The sequence below is a fragment of the Mercenaria mercenaria genome, chromosome 6, assembly GCF_021730395.1.
Source record: "Mercenaria mercenaria strain notata chromosome 6, MADL_Memer_1, whole genome shotgun sequence".
Classification (NCBI taxonomy): Eukaryota; Metazoa; Mollusca; class Bivalvia; order Venerida; family Veneridae; genus Mercenaria; species Mercenaria mercenaria.
The window spans coordinates 29,509,458-29,530,690 of record NC_069366.1 but is presented as its reverse complement, the minus strand read 5'-3'; the positions used below and the strand labels follow the sequence as shown (position 1 = coordinate 29,530,690).

General features: G+C 34.4%; 1 protein-coding gene across 1 annotated transcript in view; it reads right to left on the bottom strand.

Annotated features, from left to right (window-relative positions):
• Positions 1 to 16,782, bottom strand: part of LOC123549300 (protein spire-like) — a 105,282-nt gene extending 88,500 nt beyond the window's left edge. The window contains exon 1 of the mRNA XM_053546734.1: positions 16,498 to 16,782. Within this exon, the coding sequence (XP_053402709.1) occupies positions 16,498 to 16,765 (268 nt within the window). The 5' untranslated portion in view covers positions 16,766 to 16,782. The remainder of the gene's footprint in view (positions 1 to 16,497) is intronic.
• Positions 16,783 to 21,233: the final 4,451 nt, after the last annotated feature.

Below are 21,233 nucleotides of genomic sequence, written 5' to 3'. Positions count from 1 at the left end.
AATTTTAATCATTAAATTCACTCGCCCAAACCCAAAGGGGCTTTGGAAGAAGAATTACCAAATGATAATCTATGAAATTGTTTTGAACAATATTTTAATTTCTACATTTTTTGTTTTTAAAAAAATCTACAAAGGGAAAAGAAATTTTATTTCACATCGATTAAATTTGTTTATATTCTTAAAATTAAAAAGTTGAATTTTAAAAATTTGTAAATTTGTGTCTAAAACACTTCTTTTGTTACTTTTTTCACTTTTCATACATTTTTGTAATTCTCATTTCTGTGAAGGTCAAATCGAAGAAACAAAATAACCCATTACATTGGAGCCAGGTTTCCATCAGAACAGGATATTTTATTGCATCTCATTCAATTTTTGTAGTTACCTCCCTTTAAAAAGATCATTCAAAAGTTATTATGCATTTTTTTTAAAACAAGAGCTGTCACTATTGCATGGTGACAAAGGGCCCGAAGCATGCCCAAAAATGATAAAGTTGTATCGCAAAAAAAAATCAACATCATTTTAGTGACCTTTTCCAAGAGGCCCGGGGCCTAAGCGTGATCACCCTTTTTAAAAGGTTACATTTGTGTCAAAAATTTTTTTCAATTCCTTTTATAAATGGCGAGTTATGGACCCCACAAAAAACACCTTTGACTTCTAAGTGGACTTACCCTTGGAGCAGGGGTCTGGGGCTTGTGATGACATGTCTTTATTATAGGGAAATTAATAATTTATGCAAAGTAATTTCAAAATCTCTCCATCAATGGCAGAGTTTATAGGACCGGACAAGAAACAGACCCTTTAACCTTTAACCCAGCTAAAAATGACCTTTACCTTAGCTTAAGGGGCTTGATCTTGCACATGACCATCTCTCATTATGGGGGAAAATTTTTGCCAAGTAATTTTTTAAAACCCTTGATGAATGGCAGGTTATGGCGGACACAAAAAAGACCCTTTTAAACCCTTTTATTCCAAGTGTGAGCTTGACTTTGGAGCTAGGGGTCTGGGTCTTGCGCATGACACATGGTCTCATTGGTGAACATTTATGCTAAGTTATTTCAAATTAAATCCCTTTATGGATGGAAGAGTTACAGCCTGGACAAGAATTACCAGACGCACGCACGCACAGACACATGGACGGACAGACAGTGCGATTTTAATATGCATTCGGGGGCATAAAAAAAAGAAACATTTTTGCAAGATATTCTATATTAAACCAAAAATATTATGCAGAATGTAGTAAACCATTGCAATGCTTTTGAAATAATGCTGAAAATTTACATTCTTCTTGCATTTTTACCAATATCTAACCTTCTTTTTCACCCACTTTATCATTAAATTACAGTGTCGTATAAATACATTCTATGCCAAACTTGGTAAAAATGGACATGTTGGAAAATTTGACCCAAACTACAGGACCAATAGACAATGTAGTTACTTGAATGGGATATGTTTTTTGCTTTGCAAAGCTTCCAGCACAGCTTGTTAACATACAACATTAATCATAAAATAATCATAAATGCCAAAACTAGGTTGACAATTACAATTAGTAGGTGGTGGTAGCGTGACATTGTTCAAATTGTACTCGGAAGTTTAAACAGAAATTAGACCAATTAAAAATAATTTACATAGTTTAGTGTACAGACCTTTATACTGCTGATGAAATGTAATGATTGTTACAAAACAATTAAACAATGCATACCTTGTGTATGACTCCTCGTAATTGCCCAAATTTATTAATGCCTTAACTTCTAAAATTTCAGAATTTTTCTACCAGACCCCTCGGAGGCAACCCAACTGATACCCAGACCGGCAAAGGCGGGGACAACTAAACCGGTTTACAAAATGTGTCCTCCAGCAAACAGCTACTGAACTTGTTGGGAAGAAATTGCAATGTTGTTGGCTTTTTTCATCAAATATACTGGGTCACAACTGTCATCTAAAACTGGGACTCGTTGGGCTTCACGTAAAAGTGGTCTTCTTAAGTCTATGTTGACTGGCTCATTGTCCATGGCCTTACAGTGTTTTCGAAGGTCAGAGTGATACAATGACTGACAGGAAGAGGGCTATATAAAACTGTATTATACCCCTCATCATGAACCTTTTGCAGATTTTATGTTTGAAAAGTTTGATATTGGTCTGAAACAACATTCTTCGAAGCATTCTAAAGAGCCATAGGAAAAACTGACCCTTCCCAACTGGCAAAACTGTTTCTTGTACATTTTTGTAGGATCAAACTTCACTGGGATGACAGGAAGAAAACAATGTTTCAAACCAATTTAAGAAAATATTGATCAGTAAATTTAGACAAGATGTTCAAAGACAAAAACAGTTAATTTCAAAAATCCACACTGTAAATTTACAGACTGAACAGAAAACTGTGCAGACCACGATCTGCCTGCACAGTTGTGCAGGCTGATCTTGGTCTGCACTGGCCGCAAAGGCAGAAACACTTGTCTCCAATAGGCTAAAGGTTAAAGCTCATTTTAAGTGTTTAACTTTTCTTAATTATTTGTATTAGGCAAGCAAAATAATGATCATCAGAGGAACTAGTTCATGTGATATTATCTCATCTTAACAAAAGCATAATAAAATGTTCCTTCTCCTAAAGAAGGAAATTAAATAAACTACCATTGATTTCCTATACCGCTTGAATTCTGCAAGTCTCTATAAATTCCGATAGGCCATTACCATGATACCAGGAATAGAGAAAATTGCAGTTATTATGAGAATAAGAAATTTTAAAATCTAAAATGTCAGGAGACAAATGGAACAACAACTTGTCACAATTTACACTTAATTCATTATCTTTTTTCCTCATTTTAAAAATTTGTTATCAAGATCAGAAAGGCTGAGTGTTTTATATATGCCTAAACACATTACCAGGGCTAGTCTGGAAGCTATGTCTGACCATTGCATGGCCCTGGAAATTGTATACAGTCATGTCTCTTCCTGTATACACCTGATGGCAACATTTTTACCATACTGTATTAATTTGTATTGATTAGATATTGTATATTCAAATGAACAAGTCTTTTTAATTATGATAGATGACATACAACATAAAACAAAATTAATTTTCTGTCAAGTCATTACAGGTTTAATTCATTTTTGATACTTACAGAGTTTTCTCTAGTATTAACTGACCATAGTGAAATTGTGTTGTAACTTCAAAAAGGTGTATTAATTAGCATTAATATGACATATACAAAAATGATAATATCTTAAGCTATGACAGAATGCCACTTGTATATAAAGGAGAATAGTTACAGTCAGCTAGGGGTAATCAGATTGCTGTCATGTCTGGCAGATTTTGAGACCACCCCTGATCCAAGTTCTTATGACCAAAAACATCTATTAAATGTTTTGTATAATCTTACACTGAATGTCAGCTTTAATCGTTATTTTCAACCTTTTGCTCACTTTATATTTTCATAATGGAAATGATGTATAAAAACTAATTTTCAATCAGTTTAAGTGGTTATAACAGCTTTGTATATAATTTTGTTGCATGAACATAAAAAATACATTAATTTCTAAAAAGGTGGTATTTCCTAGTTTTGGAATGGTGTTATGGAGCTTATTATCTAAGATTTTTGTCATAGGTTTGATTACTTGATTAACATAGTAGAAAGTATTACTGAATACACCATTTTTGATTACCTCCCTAAAATTACAGCTGACAGTTCAGTTCATGTGCAACACATTGAAGAGAGGGATATTCTAACCCTGTATAAATTATGCATAATATATCTGTCCTGTCAATTGATCTGTTTTTACATAAAACTTGGAAATGTGCATGGTACAGCCAGCTACAGCATCAAAACAACTCTAATCATCAATCAAATTCTAGGATCTGAAAAAAAAATCTGCACAAGATATAAATATATATATAATAACTTTTTAAGTGAAAAAATGTACTAAGTTTAAATAATACATTAAACAAAACTGTATCAAATTCCCTATAAACCTGTAGCAATTGTTCAAATATCAGTCCTTAATGGTTTATCTTTTATCAAAGCTATTGATGCTTTTGTATTTTGGACTATTTCCTTCACACTGATTGTCATCAAGGAGTTCTTTCAATGCTTTGATATCACACCTACTGTAAACAGATATATTATCAACATTTTTATGCATCTTTTGCCAGTTATAATCATCCAATTGTTTGGGCATTACTTTAGAACTTGGATCATGTTACCTAACAGCCCTTCAGATGAATAAAGTCCAAATCCCTACCCTTATAATGTACAACCCTTGAAATGGGGGGATTAAATTAGAGAAAGGTCACCGATTTGAAGTATTGCGATTTGAAGTATTGCGGTATATTGCGGTATTACACTGAAATGCTGAAAAAATCTTTGAATGTGCAATAAATAAATTTTGCATTATATAAATACAGGATAAATCTCCATTATCTAACAGGAAAGGTCAAGTTTGTCCCTTTTACACTGCACAGCTAAATTGATAACAACAGGGGAGACAATTGGTAACATTTAATTCAATTCAAACCTGATTGAGTTTAATGAATTATGAAAAACAGAAAACAACAGAAGTTGTTTTTGCATACCTTATCAATTCTTCTACTTTAACTCTTTATTTACTGACACACTTTTTTTGAACTACTGAAAATTAGTTTTGTTATTACCTCCCTTTATGTCATTCTAGGTTTCTGGCTGACCTTTACCCGTCATTTGTTTACAAGTCATATTTACAAATACTTAAATATATATTTTACATATGAAGGAACTATAATTATTCATAGACAGACTATATATCGGTCCGAAGATAACGGAATGTTAAGCAGTGTAAATTGTGCAATTACTGAACTAATTATGATAAAATCATACCAGTCATGCTGTCTCATTTACATAAAAGCTTATCCAGTACATCAGTCAAGTTAAAAAGTTCAAAACTTGACCATTAAATGATCCTAACAGGAAAATATTTTCATGTATATTAAAATCTGAATACTGGTGTTATAAATTAATTCCGCACAACATGACAATAGTGCAAAGATTTTTCACATCATTAAGCCAGACAAACTGTTGAAGTTACTTACTTTTTACTGCAAATATAAACCATGGCAGGGGCGGCAAATTCAATTATCCATATTGCCCAGGTTGTCCCAAAGCTTGTACGGACAAGTGAAATTTGATTAGAATTTTCTATATAACTATCATACGGACAAGTAAAAAATAGCAATTGACAAAAACGGATAATTAAGCAAGTCAAAATCAGATTTCGCCGCCCCTGCATGGAGTGACTAATCCACTTTTTACTTCAACACAATCATGCCACTTCTAACTTCATGACATGTTTTCAAACTAGATGCCCACAGGCAACATGTCGAGCCCACTCTTTGACCGTAACTGTGACCATGACCTTTGAGATAGGAACTTGGGGTTTGCACATGTTACTCTGTCTAACTGATTTAAACATTCATGCCAAATATCAACAAGATTCCTCCATATTGCATGTCAAAGTTCTCCAGGGCCGGACAAGATCTGACATGACCTTTGACCTCCAACTGTGACCTCGACCTTTGAGATAGGAACCTGGGGTTTGTGCATGGCACTCAGTCTCACTGGGGTTAACATTCATGCCAAATATAAACAAGATTGCTCCATGCATGTCAAACTGGATGGACGCAGTCACAGCACATACACCAAACAGCTATTTGGATGGCTATGTCTTCCCTTCTACAAGTGGGCTGGACAATAAAAATCAATGCTTAAATTCATTGGTCTGATAGGGTAAATAGAACTATACTTAAAATGTAATAATCTTGCAGGGGTCAAAGTTGATTAAACAATTTGTAATTCCATATAATGGGCTTGTTTTTTGTTTTGCTTTTTAGGGGGTCAGAATTACCTCAAAAATTTATTCATAACACTTGAGATGAAGTTCGTTCTTGTAATCAAAACGTAAAATTTGTCAAGAAGCCATAAATGAAGTATATATAATCGCACAAATGGCAATAAACATCTTCAGGTATATCTTAAGTACTTCTAAATGATCAATTTTACAAAATAAGTACATAAAATAAAACTGAATATCTCATCATGCAGTCTTTTAAAATCAGCAATCATGTCAAAGTACAAAATCATCTCAGTCAGAGCGACTTATATATTATGTGGTATACAAAAAACCTACAGAAAGCAAAAGACTATAATCCTTTGCTGCTGGTTTTCATATTTTTACAGGTCAAGAATTAAAACAAATGGATTTTTTTAGCCAGTGCTTTAGCAACTGGCTATAGCTCTAAATCACAGGTGGCAGTAACATAGTCTTTAGGATACAGTATGGGTCCATGAGCCATATACACTTAAATATATTAGAGCAAAGGAGTCTAATATCGACCCTCTTCTATTATCGACCCCCCACCCTTAATTGATACTTAATCACATTTATTACTAGAAATCATGTGATCATGTCATTCACTGTCATTTTTACGTCACAAATTTTCTTCATGCGCCATTTTGAATGTTTACATACAGTGTGACTGCATGAATAATTTCAGTGCCAACCACTACATCGTCCGTTAAGGTAGGTATCTTTCTTAAATCAAATTTACCGTTTTTATGGATCGAATCAGTTTAATTTTGTATTTAATCCTACTATACACATATAGAACCCATTTCTATCAGCCATTTTGTAGTCTCTTGCAACTTCTGGAAAGATTATGTGGGGGTCGATAATAGCAGATTGAAAATATGACCTTCTGCTATTATCGACCCCCAATTAATTAAATTTATATAATTTCTTGTTGCTTTGAGAAAAGCACTTAATTCATAACTTTAACATGTCCAAAACATTGTGGAATGATACTTATTTCACTTGGGTATTGATTACATTTTACTCGGACTTTATCATAGACTCTCAGTGTAAAATCTCAAACTTTTAACTAAAATAAAGGTATTAAATCAATATAAAATTTCAATGAAACTTCAAAGTTTTGTTGTTTGTAGCATCATCTGAAGCATGTGCAGTGAAAAATCTTGATTTTATTTCTAAAATAGTGTGATATTTATTTCTAAAGTCACTATTATGTTCATTGTAAATATACTTTGTTATACCAAAGTGGAAACTGGCAGGTACTCTAAAATGCAGCTCTCTGATTGGTCAGTTAGAAACCCTAATGTTCTGTGATGACTCATGATAAAGTTATGAATGCACATTTTAGTTGATCACAAGGATTAAAAATCTCCTAAAATAAAAAGAAAAAAAAGCGCAGAGTCTCTGAAAGTTCGTCATAGTCTGATGTTTCTATCATTTATGATGATAGTGACAGTTATGACGATTTTGACGATTCCTCTGATGGACAAAATGATGATGGACAGTGCAGACAGCTTAGACCAATGTCAGGGGTGTGGTCAGTCTAATGGGAAGCCAAATGAGTGAAAAGGCTGTGATGAATGCCCAGGATGGTGGCACATTAAATGTACTAAGCAACCAGAACTTCACTTGTTGACTCCAGAGGACTTAAAAAAAGTTAATTTTAAATGTATAAAAATTGAATGCTAAAATATGTTGTTAAGGCTGTAGAAAATAATAGATAATCAACTTTGTTTGAATGTTTGAATTATTTATCTCTTGTGTGTGGCTAATGTTATATTACAAATAACTATTATCTAACATTTACAATTTGTCAGTCAAAAGACCAGATATGAAACTGTGATAGTATGAAAGACCAAATTTATAAATAAAAAAAAACACATGAAATAATATTTTCCATGAAATCGTAATAAAGTGATGCTTTGTTTATATGCTCAGTTGCATAATTTCAAATTGCAATTATGACAATAAAGGACAAATAAAAATTAACTTAATATTAAGTTAATAATAATATTATGCTTGATTTTCAGTGTTTTCAAAGTTTAAAAAAAAACAAAAAACTAGGGGGTCGATAATAGCAGAAGTGGGTCGATAATGGCAGACACATGTCACGAGACAGAATATTAGACCATACCTTATTCTGTAATGTAACAAGTGTTTTCATTGGTTGAAATCGACCAATGATAGTTTGTCTCAAATATATGCGTCACTTTGTCTCCGAAAGTGAAAGTAAGAATATGTACGGTAGATTATGGTCTTAAGGGGTCGATAATTGCCTCCTTTGCTCTACAATTATAATGTTTTCTTAGAAAAAAAATGCCATTAATTAGACTCAACAAAGTAGGACTGAACCTGATTTTCGGTCTTATTAGTTTGCAGTTTGCCTGTTCTGAACGGTTATAACGTTATTTTAAACTGACACGACGTGCTTGGTGTGTTTTAAACCTTATTTAAAGCAAGTGTGTAACAGGGTATTGAAAGTTTTCTCCATTTGTGACTGAATTTCAGGTATTTTTATTTCACTAAATTTACCGTTTTAAGACAGGATAATAAGTATTTTATATCAATTTTATAGCCACACATGAAGGCCTATAATCACGACTTCATCTCAAATGTAACACCATATTGAATGTAACACCATATTGCATGTGTTTCATGACCATGACATTACAATTTCAATTTCGCTACCTATTAACATTTTTTCACATTATCTGAACAAATATTCACTTATAATTTATATGACACTGCCTCAAAAAATAGTTTTTTTACAAAGAGTACATAAAAAAAGAATAATGATTTATGTAACGGCAGGCTCCAAGGTCTGTAATTTGTAATCATAAAGGCCTGTCCGTAAAGTTATTTTGTTTGTTTTGGGGTTTCAACGACCTTCAACCTGTCACATTTTCTCATTTATTACGGCAACTTTTGAGCTTTATGGTACAGGTATGATCTCCGGTACCTTAAACTTCAATCCAACGAAAAGATTCAAACCTGCAGCAGTGCGAGGTATTAACCCTTAGCTTGCTGGCGGCAAGTGATTCTGCCTTTGCGACCAGTGCAGACCAAGATCAGCCTGCACATTTGTGCAGTCTGATCATGGTCTGCACTGTTCGCTATTCAGTCAGTAAATTTTTAGTAAACACCCCTTCAAATGATAAATGGTACTGACCAAATTGGAAGATGGACCAGTCCATTATAGAAATTTAGCATGGTAAGGGTTAAGTTGATAGTATTGCAGCAAGGGTTAAGCTTCTCTGGTCCTGTTTTCCTCTACCAGCAAATTCAAGATTGTTCCCCACCCAGATACAGATCCACATTGGTCATGTTTGTATTAAGCTCCTGGACACATGTACCTCCTCATAGTGTCCAGTAAACTGGACTTGTTGACACTTAATTGTTGTTTATAATCCGTCGGACAAGATAGCATTCAAAGGTTGCTATGCACACTGTAAGGAAGTGTTTCAAAACTTTCAATCTCTGGCCATGCAATGACCACGTGCACAGATCTTAAAAAGTTTGCCAGTGTAAACAGTTGATATTCTCCAATCCTTACCATATATGGCTTCAGTTGAATTGGGCTTTTCCTAATTAAAAAGAAAAATTCTTTCAAGATGTCTGTTAAGCATAAAGGGTCATTATGGGACACTGTGCAGTCTATTATCAGCCACTGTGGGTAATTGTTGATTATTAACCCAGGAAGTAAATAAAATTCCAGTGTAGCTCAAGTCCTACTGTTTGTCAGGGATAATTAACTTTCATCACACTGGCTAATTAATGTCTCTGGAGTATCACAAGTAAACAAACAGGTGAAGAGGGTGCTTAACCTGCACATTTATCACACATAGTGACATACAAAATACAGTCAAACTGCAGTGATGGCTGTGACAGTTCACCTTATAAAATTTCATTTTTTTTTATTAGATTTAAGGCTATGCCAAAACGGAATAGGCTGGAAGGGAAAAATACAGTGGAGGGCTTTAAGTCGGCTCTAAAAAAATCTTTGTTTAACAACCCAGTCGAAACTGATGGTTTATTACCATGGTGATTCATGGTTTACCATAGTAGTTCGTGGTCATGAGACAATGGTTTGGTAATTGGCACCACAGTCATAAAACATGGTATCAGACCATGGTCAAAAACCATGTACCATGGTTATGGATCACAGTCAACCATGGTAGACCAAGGTCCATGACCATGGTCGACCGTGGTGATTATTGACTATCAAAAACTGTATAAATATGAATTTGAAAGGGTCATGAAAATAAATGACATTGCAGTCTATATCTACTTTTGCAATCAATCATTTATTTTCACAAAATTATAGTCAGACTATGAAAGTTTACCTTTGAATCTGTCTACAAATCCAGGAAAACTATTCTATAACTAGGAAAACTTTTGGAGCCAAAATGCAGTCAGGTCAGTGTCTTTGGTGCTTTGTAAAACTTGATGTGTGAAAATTACTAATATGACCATGTAAGTAGTCCATTGACTATTAGTCAACCGTGGCTGAAAAAAGTTGACCACGGTAGCATCGTCAAACTGTTGATAGTCTTTTCTGACCAAGGCCAATCTTATCTCACCATGGCCGACCGTGCTCCTGACCATGTTTTCACCATGGTCATCATTTCGCCTGGGTAACCAGTAACCGGCACAACCATTAACTCACAACCAGTAACTCACGACCACGACCAGAAACTCATGACCAGTGTAACGTTGCCTGTGATGTCTTAATTATAATTTATACCTGTATAGTACAACTACAGACATTAGGGCTGTCATCGATAGAAACGATATCAATGTATCAACGATTTTTTTTTGTCGATCGATTATCGATTACCATTTTCAAAAATCGATATTTTACAGGGAGAAAAAACTACCCAAATAAACACTCAGACCCTAAAAAACAACTTAAGTTCACAAAGTTGTAAATTTGGATGAATGCAAAAAAGGAGTGAAGGCAAAATAAAAATGAAAGATGTTATTAATTTTTATGTATTACTTTTATTTCATAAATACAAATACAACACAATCAAACAGAAATATGGAAAGTAGGCAATAAAACTTAAAATAGCATTTACAGGAAGGTATATAGTATTGTATGAACAAATAGGTTGTTAATCTAACTTAATAATCAATATATCGATGTATCGTCGATATTTGTCATCTGATATATCGGTATCGTCGATACGCCTAAGACCCAATCAATGACAGCCCTAACAGACATAGGGGGAAATCTAACAAACTTAAACCCCAACATGCTTCCAGCCATGATGTGATTAAAATCTAAAGATAATATGATTTTCCGTGCAGTTTTACGAGTGAAGAAAAAACTATCCAGCTTCAGCCCTAAATCAGCAACATTCTATGACCCCACTCCTTGAAATGGCTTTGGTGATTAGTAAATTTATTACTTTTATTATTAATTAAACCATATTACTCACATCAGAAAAAGGTGAAAAAAAGCCAGGCTGTTTGCAAATTATTACTTGTTACAAAAATCAATCACAATCTGTGCACTTTTGTATGTGCACCTCCCACTAAATGGCAGAACTTGAAAAAAAATATCAAAATATTTAAAGTTGTTTCATCGAAAATGTTTGAAAAAAGAGCAAATCGTTCACTTTAATACCATAAATCGTTCGAACATATTTACAGTATTTTTTTATACTTTATCTAGATGATTCATTGAATGATCACAGTTAATCTTTTAAAGATTTTCTATTGAAATATTCTCCTATTTAACTGCTTTAATCAAACATCTCCTGCTAGGATATTACCCTCTGAATTAATTTTAATGGGTTAAAAATTTCAAATATATTCTGGTAGCGAAAAAAAATCACATTCCTGTACGTCAAATCAAACATGAAAAATGTTTTTAAAGAATTTGAAACTTTATACATAGTTTACTTTTCACTGATTTCAAGAGACCCACTTTAAGAAAAGGAAAACATCAACATGGATATTAATCTATTTAAATCTAATTTCAGGGTTTTTATCACTGCTAGTTTAGTACAACATAAATCAATTGATTTATTGACAAAGTCAAGAAAATATTTCTTATGGATCAGCGTATAGGTATTTTCCTTTATATATAAAATGTTTCACATCCTGAAATGCATTAGTTATTACAACTACCATGAGAGAATTAATTATTTATATATTATAAATTCTGTCTACCAGACATATAGTCAATACAAAAAACTTACTCCTCTGGAACAAAATTCACATTTTTAATGAACGAAAGAGCTGTAAGCATGGTTAATAACAATTAAGATTGTCCATTTAAAAAAATCATGGACCCTAAGGTTCACAAATATATATGAGCCGTGCCATGGGAAAACCAACATAGTGGGTATGCGATCAGCATGGATCCAGACCAGCCTGCGCATCCGCGCAGTCTGGTCAGGATCCATGCTGTTCGCTAATAGTTTCTCCAATTCCAATAGGCTTTAAAAGCGAACAGCATGGAGCCTGACCAGACTGCGCGGATGCGCAGGCTGGTCTGGATCCATGCTGGTCGCATACCCACTATGTTGGTTTTCTCATGGCACGGCTCATATGTTAATACGTATGTTGGACAAGGACATACTTTTATTAAGTTTTAAGATGAAACAGTAAAGAAATAAAGTATGCTTGCATGTACAAAATATTGTACAGAGGTGAAGTGTCATGTTGTACAGGCAGGGAAAACACGCTACAACATTGTTTGGGCCAAACTAGTTCATCTGAAAAAGATGTTACTAAACAAAAAAAACATGCCCAAATTCACATGACTTTGTGTACTCTCAAATAAAAGGAAGTATAATTTTTTTTCTTTCCATGTAACTTTATTATACAGACTGTTCAGATGAAAACTATATTATTTTAAAGATATCCTATAACTTCTGATCAGGTACATGTAGCAGTTTAAATGCCATATAAAAGTTTTAAACTTACTGACCCTACAAGTTCAAAAGAGAAGTACCCGCTTTGACATGTGCTTTTGAGATACAATAGCTGGGTGCACCTAATGGTAGAGATGTTGATTTTAGTGATTAGCCTGACAAACGGACAATACTAAAAGTTACAATACATAAATGTATAAAATAACATGGCTTGATCTGTATTTGCTTGAGGGATTAAAACATTTTGGCTCTACAAATATTATAGCTTCATCAAAGCTTTCAGGAAAAAAAAAAACGTATTCGTGTTTTTCGTTCTTGTTTCATATCCTTAGGACGGCCAGCACATATTTATGCAATCTCGCCAGGCACATGTATATTTCTGACAACACAGAAAATGATGTCACTCGACCTTCAGCTATTTCCGGAAGTAAATAAAATGAAAGTAGAAATGCTAAACTTGAAAACAAAAGCCGCATTTTGATTCGTAGATAGTCAGGGGTCACCCCGTCTAAATGTATGCGCGTGGACTTTTTTTTTTTTTTTTTTTTTTTTTTGCTATCGGGGAGCCAATTTTTGGCACTTTATTACGAATTGAAATTACCTGGGCTTTAGTACAGCATGTCAGCTTTTAATCTATGAAAAAATAGTTGAGCTCTGGATAAACAGAAATCCCACAGGGGTCCGTAACGGACCAAGGGTACATCGATAATTTTGGAACTTCATCAAATCGCTCAAAATGTCATTTTTGATGTTGTCTGAGAGTGTGAGAATATGACTCAGATGTAAGATATAACCGTATTTGAGAGCTGCAGACCTAGACATTTCGGAAATATTTTCAAAATAAGTTTCGTGTAATAAATGTTGTTTCTACGGAAGCGTGAAAGGGCCATCAGACGCTAATACGTTTAAGTACGTTAAGGCTGCGGAAAGGATATAGTGTGCCTGGCGTCTAACTTATAATACAAAGCTCATTCTAACTGCATGTTTTGTCTGATACTTTTCATGCCATATAAGTGAGTTGAAATAAGCAAGTGTTTTATTTCATCTAGCCCTAGCTCTGCTAATCTAGTATTAAATACCACCAAAGGCAAAATATCTAAATGTCTGGCAGAATGCTTACACTCTGAAGTATAACGCAAACAACAATATAATGTAATTTGTCATAATATATAACTGGCAGCTGTTCTGGTACTTCTCGCTTTATCATAACACACATGTTTACACATGTATATACACAGAATATGTTAATATGCATTTTTTACCCATGTATATACACAGAATTTGTAAATATACACTTTTTTCCTTATTACATTTCTATTATATTCTATAGATTGAATAATTAATGGATAACATTACAGAACATCAATGGATCTCATTACAACGTTTAAAGAACATGAAATTTTTTTTTTCATTTATATTTAAATTATCTTATACAGCTGTGACATTCTCTTCATTTCGTTACAGTGATTTTTACATAAAACATAATACACGTTACAACTTCAATATACAGAATACTTTGATATATATTATTATAAAGTAAAATGGAGGAAGGAAGCCATGGGTCAAGAGAAATGGCTGTTTGTCCTGCAATCTGAAAGTAGCTAGTACGAACTACCATGGGGTCATAGTGACATAATCCAACCCACCATAATAATTATGACAGTTTTTTTTTCTCAGATCTATGGTAGGCTTGAGAATGATTCAAATACTTTATTCATAAATTAATAAATCATTCTACATACTCTCGCTAACTTTTTTGCAAAGACATTTTAAATTTTTTGCTTTTTTTCTGAAGAAATCATGTGACATTATGACAGTATAAATATATTTATTAATATTATTTTTATACCAAAACATAGATGACCTTTATAATCTTGATATACAAATTGTTAAAGCTGTATTAGACACAGAAACCTTTGTGTATTCAAATTTTTCTGAAATCCTCTTAACAAAGTTATCGCCTTTAAAGCAAGGCCAAATACTTTCACAGTATTGAGAAATGTAACTATTTAAAACCTTTTTATGTTATTAGTAAATGGTTAGTTGAATAAAAGAAATTGTTTGAATAGGTGAAGTATTAGGAAATTGTTGATCTTTTTCATCAAAAGAACAAAATTAAAGATTACATCATTTTGTGCCTCAGATCTGTCACCATTTTATTTCATTGAAAAAGAAATTGAAAAGTATTTTTCAAAATCAAAGTTTTATTAAAATGTAATAATGCTCTAGTATGTTTTGTGTGGCTGCCATATTTTGTATGTCAAAACACAACACAAACTAATTTCTTGACGTTGTTAAATCTTATTTTCAATACTTATTTTCTCATATATCTGTCAAAGGTTTGTCTACTGACTTACACAGAAGGAAGTATTACCAAAATTATTGTTTTCTATTACCTCCCTTTATGACTCTAGTAGATAACCAGTGCAGTATTGAAACAAGCACTTTTCTCACCATGTAGTTTTGTATAATCTCTATTTGGACAGCCAATCTATCTATTTTGACATAAAATCAAAAGCAAGATGGAACATTTAACAGTTTTAATATATTTCATAAATGCTATAACTTCGTAATAATTTAATGTGAAGAGACTCAATCTTCAATGATCTTTGTACAAATTTAGGCTTGCTGTCTTATCACATAATCATAATGTATGTAATTGATTAAGTTACATCGGTATTGACTTTAAAATCAATTAATCTACAACTTATTTCAGGTAAACCTTCCATTTAATTAATTTTATAAAATGAAGAATTCTTTCCTTTCCAACATAAAAAAATGCTAGAATTTTTCTTGTCAGCCTATACCATTTAATAATAATATTTAAGTAGCCTAAACATAAAAATAACACAAAATGAACACTTACAGGCCACCAAAAACCTGTAGATCTGTGACAAGTAAAGAAATTGCTCTTGTTTTTTATTGTTAACATATTTAGCTATCAATGGCCTTTTAAACAGTTTACCAGACATCAGTTGTTGCCAGGTGACTCCTAATTTGCCTAGATATATTATACAAAGGAGGTGGAAAATATGACACTGATTTGCAACAAAATCAGTGCTAGTATATATGGATAAAAGCATCAAATTTCATAGCAACACAGTGAAAATACATTATGACAATGAAGAGGTGGTTGAATCAAAATATGATAGCAGTAAGCTATACATTGATTTTCTATGAATTGAACACAAGTTAAATATCATTGTTTGTTCTTTATCTGGGTATCATTGGCTGCACCCTCATGATATATTTCCTTCACATATGATCTGAACTCCAAAGAATGACTATATTCATGGAAAAAGTCACTGTTTTGAATGAACTAAAAATTAACTCTTACCCTGCTATGTTTCTATAAACAATTTGTCCATCTTTCAATTTGGACAGTGCCATTATCTAAGGGATGCTTACCAAAATGATACCGACTTAATGGTGCACAGTGCAGATCTTGATCAGACTGCACCCACATGATATGAAAAGGCAGAATCAATCCTGTATTATATTGAGGGACATTAAGTTAACATCATCAGCATGATCAGGACAACATATAAATGTTGTACAGTAGTCCAATTAATTGTACTCAAGAGTTGAATATCGTTATGACGTTAATATTTTTGACTTGCGATATCCGCCTCTAGGAAGACAACGTAAAATATCAAAATGTAAAATCGGTCTACCCGAGGTCTCGTTATTTAGACTATCAAAATAAATGTTGGACCAGTTTTCCCCATTAACAGACCCATGTTCACAAATATCAGGTTTGTAAATAAGAAATACTTACTAGGAGGGCCTTTTCCCGAACCCTGACTGAAATTCACTTCTATTTTAACATCCCCTTCTTTTGATAATCCAATCGCAGTAATTCCATAATAATAAAGATCTCTAAAACTATCCTGGGATGGATTTTGCTCAAAAAATTGTGCACACTGATAACAAACAGCCCAGGCCTGTTCTTCACTTAAACTATTATTAAATGCATACAATACATCCTGTAGAGAAAATAAATCCACGCTAGAATTATGTGCCACTTCTTCTCTCTTGCTGGCCATGTTTTCAACTGACAACAAACTGTCGCTTACAGCATATCGAAAATAGTATTAGAGTGGAACGCCATTTGCATTCAATCTAAGGGAGGTAACAGCAACATACTATAGCCCTCATTAGCTTCTGCTTCTGTTTCCTTTTACAGCGTAAAACACCGTGGGGAGTGCGCTAGTAATACTGAGGGAGGGCAGACTTAAAACCCTCGACTGTCTTATATAAGGTTCTTGTTTTTCGTGGGAGAGTCTAATGAATATTTGACTAGATCTATCAGTATCCTTTTATGATCTGCAAAGTACAATTTTACTACAGGTGGCTGAAAAATGTAGAAACCGGATGGGGTTTTATTACAGCGTTTAAAAGTGATCAGATAGAATCTCCTCATTAAATTGAAACATTGCATGGATTTTAAATGAGTAGGCCTATACAACACCAATCCAAGTTCAAGCATAACGCGTGCATATATAGCTTCTAAATACACTGGTTCAAGGCTTGTGCCCTGCTGATTGCTAACCAAACGATGAAGTGGACGTCTCTTAACTAAATCATATTCTGCTATTTACTAGTATAAATACGTGTGTAAATGTTGTGTTCTGCTCAACCCGGATTTCCACTATCGTTCATAAACAGGCTCAATCAAATCGATCGTGCAACATTTTCATTTATGTCGTGTTGGGCGATCTGTGGTTTTCCGCATTTTTATTCTAACAATGAAAAAGATTCGTTATTTTTCTCCATGCATCCTAAAATGCATTGAATGCAGTGGTGGCGACACTCCATTGATGTGATGGCGACTACTGCATGCCTGTTCCATAACTAAACTTACTTGACAAAAACATACCTATAAACATATTCGCTTTTATAATCAGGAAGGATTACATTTACTATATCTTTAATTTCTGGACATAATTCTTCATTTTGCTATCATGTTATATTTAGGACTTGGAAATACAGCTTTTAGACAATGTGCTTATGGGCTCATATCATTTACTTGTTTGGAAATGAAAGTTTTGCCTAATTTTGATTTCTTATGGATAGACAAAGAAATGATCTATCAAGTGTGTGACCCAACTATTCTGTCACAGGATATGTTGTCTGCCTTTCAGTTTACAGTATGAGATGTCAGTGTTCAGCAGAAACAGCTGATACCCCGGCATCAAAACGTACGGTCAACGTTGACAACGTTTCATTAATTCGTTGAAAATTTTGCGTTTCTTTCTTGTATTTAATATATTTCATCGATCGTCCTCATGCATGTGATACTTTCTTTTATATGAGCCGTGCCATGAGAAAACCAACATAGTGGCTTTGCGACCAGCATGGATCCAGACCAGCCTGCGCATCCGCGCAGTCTGGTCAGGATCCATGCTGTTCGCTAACAGTTTCTCTAATTACAGTAGGCTTTGAAAGCGAACAGCATGGATCCTGACCAGACTGCGCGGATGCGCAGGCTGGTCTGGACCCATGCTGGTCGCAAAGCCACCATGTTGGTTTTCTCATGGCGCGGCTCATATGAAATCTTATTGTAAGTGCTTGGAAACGATTGCAAAATTCAACGGCGAGTTGTTTTATATTCTGACAACATTATTACGTCCCTTATATATGTGCCGAAACAGTTCTGGTGCTAGCGTTTTGTTACATATGACTGCGTTCATCCTGCAGTAACTGAACATCGACATATGTTCAAACCTTTCTTTTGACGTATGCCGCCAGCATATTGAAAATCTGTCGGCAATGCAGTATGTAATATTCTAGCAGGTTGACTGCAGTCCCGTACGTGAAGAACGTTGTGAATTACATTTGTAACAGGGATTCGAGCCCATTTTACAACACATATGAATGAACAATCAGTTTAAAACTGATTTCAGTGTATCTCAACCAGCTCCAACACTAAGTCAGTAAAGTAGGTGAGCAATCAAATACATCATATGGGCATGTATCGCCGGCATATTGATAATGGTGCATGGAGGAAGATCCATGGAAATATTTAAATACATTCTGTAGTGTGAAGACTTACATTATTTGTTGCATCTAGCCACTACCCGGTTAGCCGTGTTATCAAAACTTTAGTTACTTAGTCTTAAACATTGATGTATAAATGAATAGCATGTTTTACGGCTTATATACTGTAATGTCATAGAAAGTTAGAAACCCCAGAATCAATGGAAAATATGTTGTCTCACAGTTGTATCATTTCAAATAGACGGAATTGACAGGCATGCAACTGTGTGTAAGACCATCTTTATGCTACACCTTTTCAGTAGGGTCTCCGTGGTCGCTGATTTCGAATCACTCGCATCTGACCGCTGTAGATTCAAAACCTCGCTTTGGGCGTTAAATTCTTTCATGTGAGGAAGCCATGCAGCTGGTGTAAGGAGTGTCAATGGCTCTATTTAGGTGAATGGTTTTTGTTGCATTTGGCCAAATTGTAGACCAGGACAGGGTCGTAGCTGGTCCAATCCCCAAATAGCTGAGGTTAATTATGCACGAATGGGTACATGCGTCTTCCTTTACCATCAAAAGACGCCTATAAGTGTGTCGGTGTGACGCTGAGCCCAACAAAAAACATTTACCAGTATGCTTCCGCCTCAGTATCACAACGTGCATAGCTTGAAAACTCGCCCACAATGTAGTATCTAACTAGAAAAAAAGATACCGAGTATTGCAGTGGCAATACAGAAGTCCCCTACAGGTGAAAAAATATTTTACTTGACCTTCAATAGTGACCTTGACCTTTGACTGACAACCATGGGTCATGCGTGCGACACATACTCTAATCATGGGGAATATTTCTTTGTAGTACTAAAAATCCTTCAACGCAATTAAAAGTATTGGAGCAGAAACAAATTTTTACTTGACCTTGAACAGTGACCTTAACCTTTAACCGGCAAGCATAGATCATGCGTTGACACATTGTCTCATCATGGGGAACGTTTGTGTGTAGCATTAAGATAATCCATCAATGCATAAAATTATAAAAGTTATGGAGCAGAAACGATTTTTACTTGACCTTCAATAATGACTTTGACCTTTGATCTACAAGCATACGTCATGCATAATCTACACATTGCTCTCTATTCACATACCAAGTTTTATGAACCTAGCTTGAATCCTTTTTGAGTTATCGCAGGATCCAGATTTGCGGACGGAGGGCATTCCTACAGTCCCCTCTGGTGTTTCACCCGGTAGGGGACTAATTATGCTTTTGAAAGATGTGATATAAATTTTACTACAAATCTGCATCAAAAGCCACATTTTAATGTGATGTTCTTCACACAGCTATGGTCAACTCTGTATTCGATATAAGATCTATACATAGGTTTTTGATAAAAAAAGAGGGCACGGTCTTCCCAATTTTTTTGTTGAAACACACCACATATTTTACAGTCAGGCATCACGCTATGTCTGACGGAGCAGGTGGAAAAGTCAGTGATAGATTGTCCTTAATGCCCACTTAAGTCTTGGCGGGGCCTCCGTGTTTGAGTGCTTGATGTCGCTGACTTTAAATCACTTGCCCCTTACCGCTATGGGTTCGAACCTCACTCAGGGCATTGAATTCTTCGTGTGACGAAGCCATCCAGTAGTACTACTCAGGTGTCTGTCGTGATGAAATAATGCACGGAGGGGCACATGGGGTCTTTCTCCACCACCAAAGCTGGAAAGTCGCCAAAATGACCTACAGTTGTGTCGGTGCGACGTTAAACCTAACAAAAAACTTAGGTGTTGGCAGCGAATATATTAGTGATATGGAATAATTTAAGTGGAGAGTAAGAAAGAGTTCTGCAATTAGTAATTTTTGTACACTTGGCATGTAAAAGTTTAGCTTTCCTCTTACAACAACTATTTATATTTTCATTTAGTTTATTCACTATATAGCCGCCTATACAGAGGGAAAAGACTCTTACAAGAAATCCAGTGATAAGTCGTATTGACTGGCTAATAAATTCAAAAGTGGTCCAAACGAAAAAGTAGGAGTGCACATCACAGGTGCGCATCAACATACCGACAAATAATGAAAATGTGGTAGGCATCGGGAATTGTAATGAAGGCACTGTTTATTGATGGACGATAGTGGAAATGCATGCTACCGTCCACGCCCTGTAGCCCCGGGTTGAGCAGAACTCAACACTACACATGCTACAAGTACAAAAACAATTTAGAAACATCAGTATGAGTACCAATATCAAACATAATGGGCTATTTTTATAAGCAGGGGTTGATTATGAAGCAGTCCATGCTTATGGGGATTCTGCTAAAGGAGATGCTGAATCTCTTTCTGTTAGCAATATGACATATTATATTTGTATGTTTCCGATAATGTGGATTGTTTCATTGAAATAAGTGTCCGCAAAATGAAAATGTGGGCAAGTGATTTTATACCTTAGTTTTCAAAATTTTGAATTTCTTTGCAAGACAATTTTTACGAAAATAAAAGTAAACTTAGTTGTAAAAGTCTTTATTTAAAGTACAAAATAT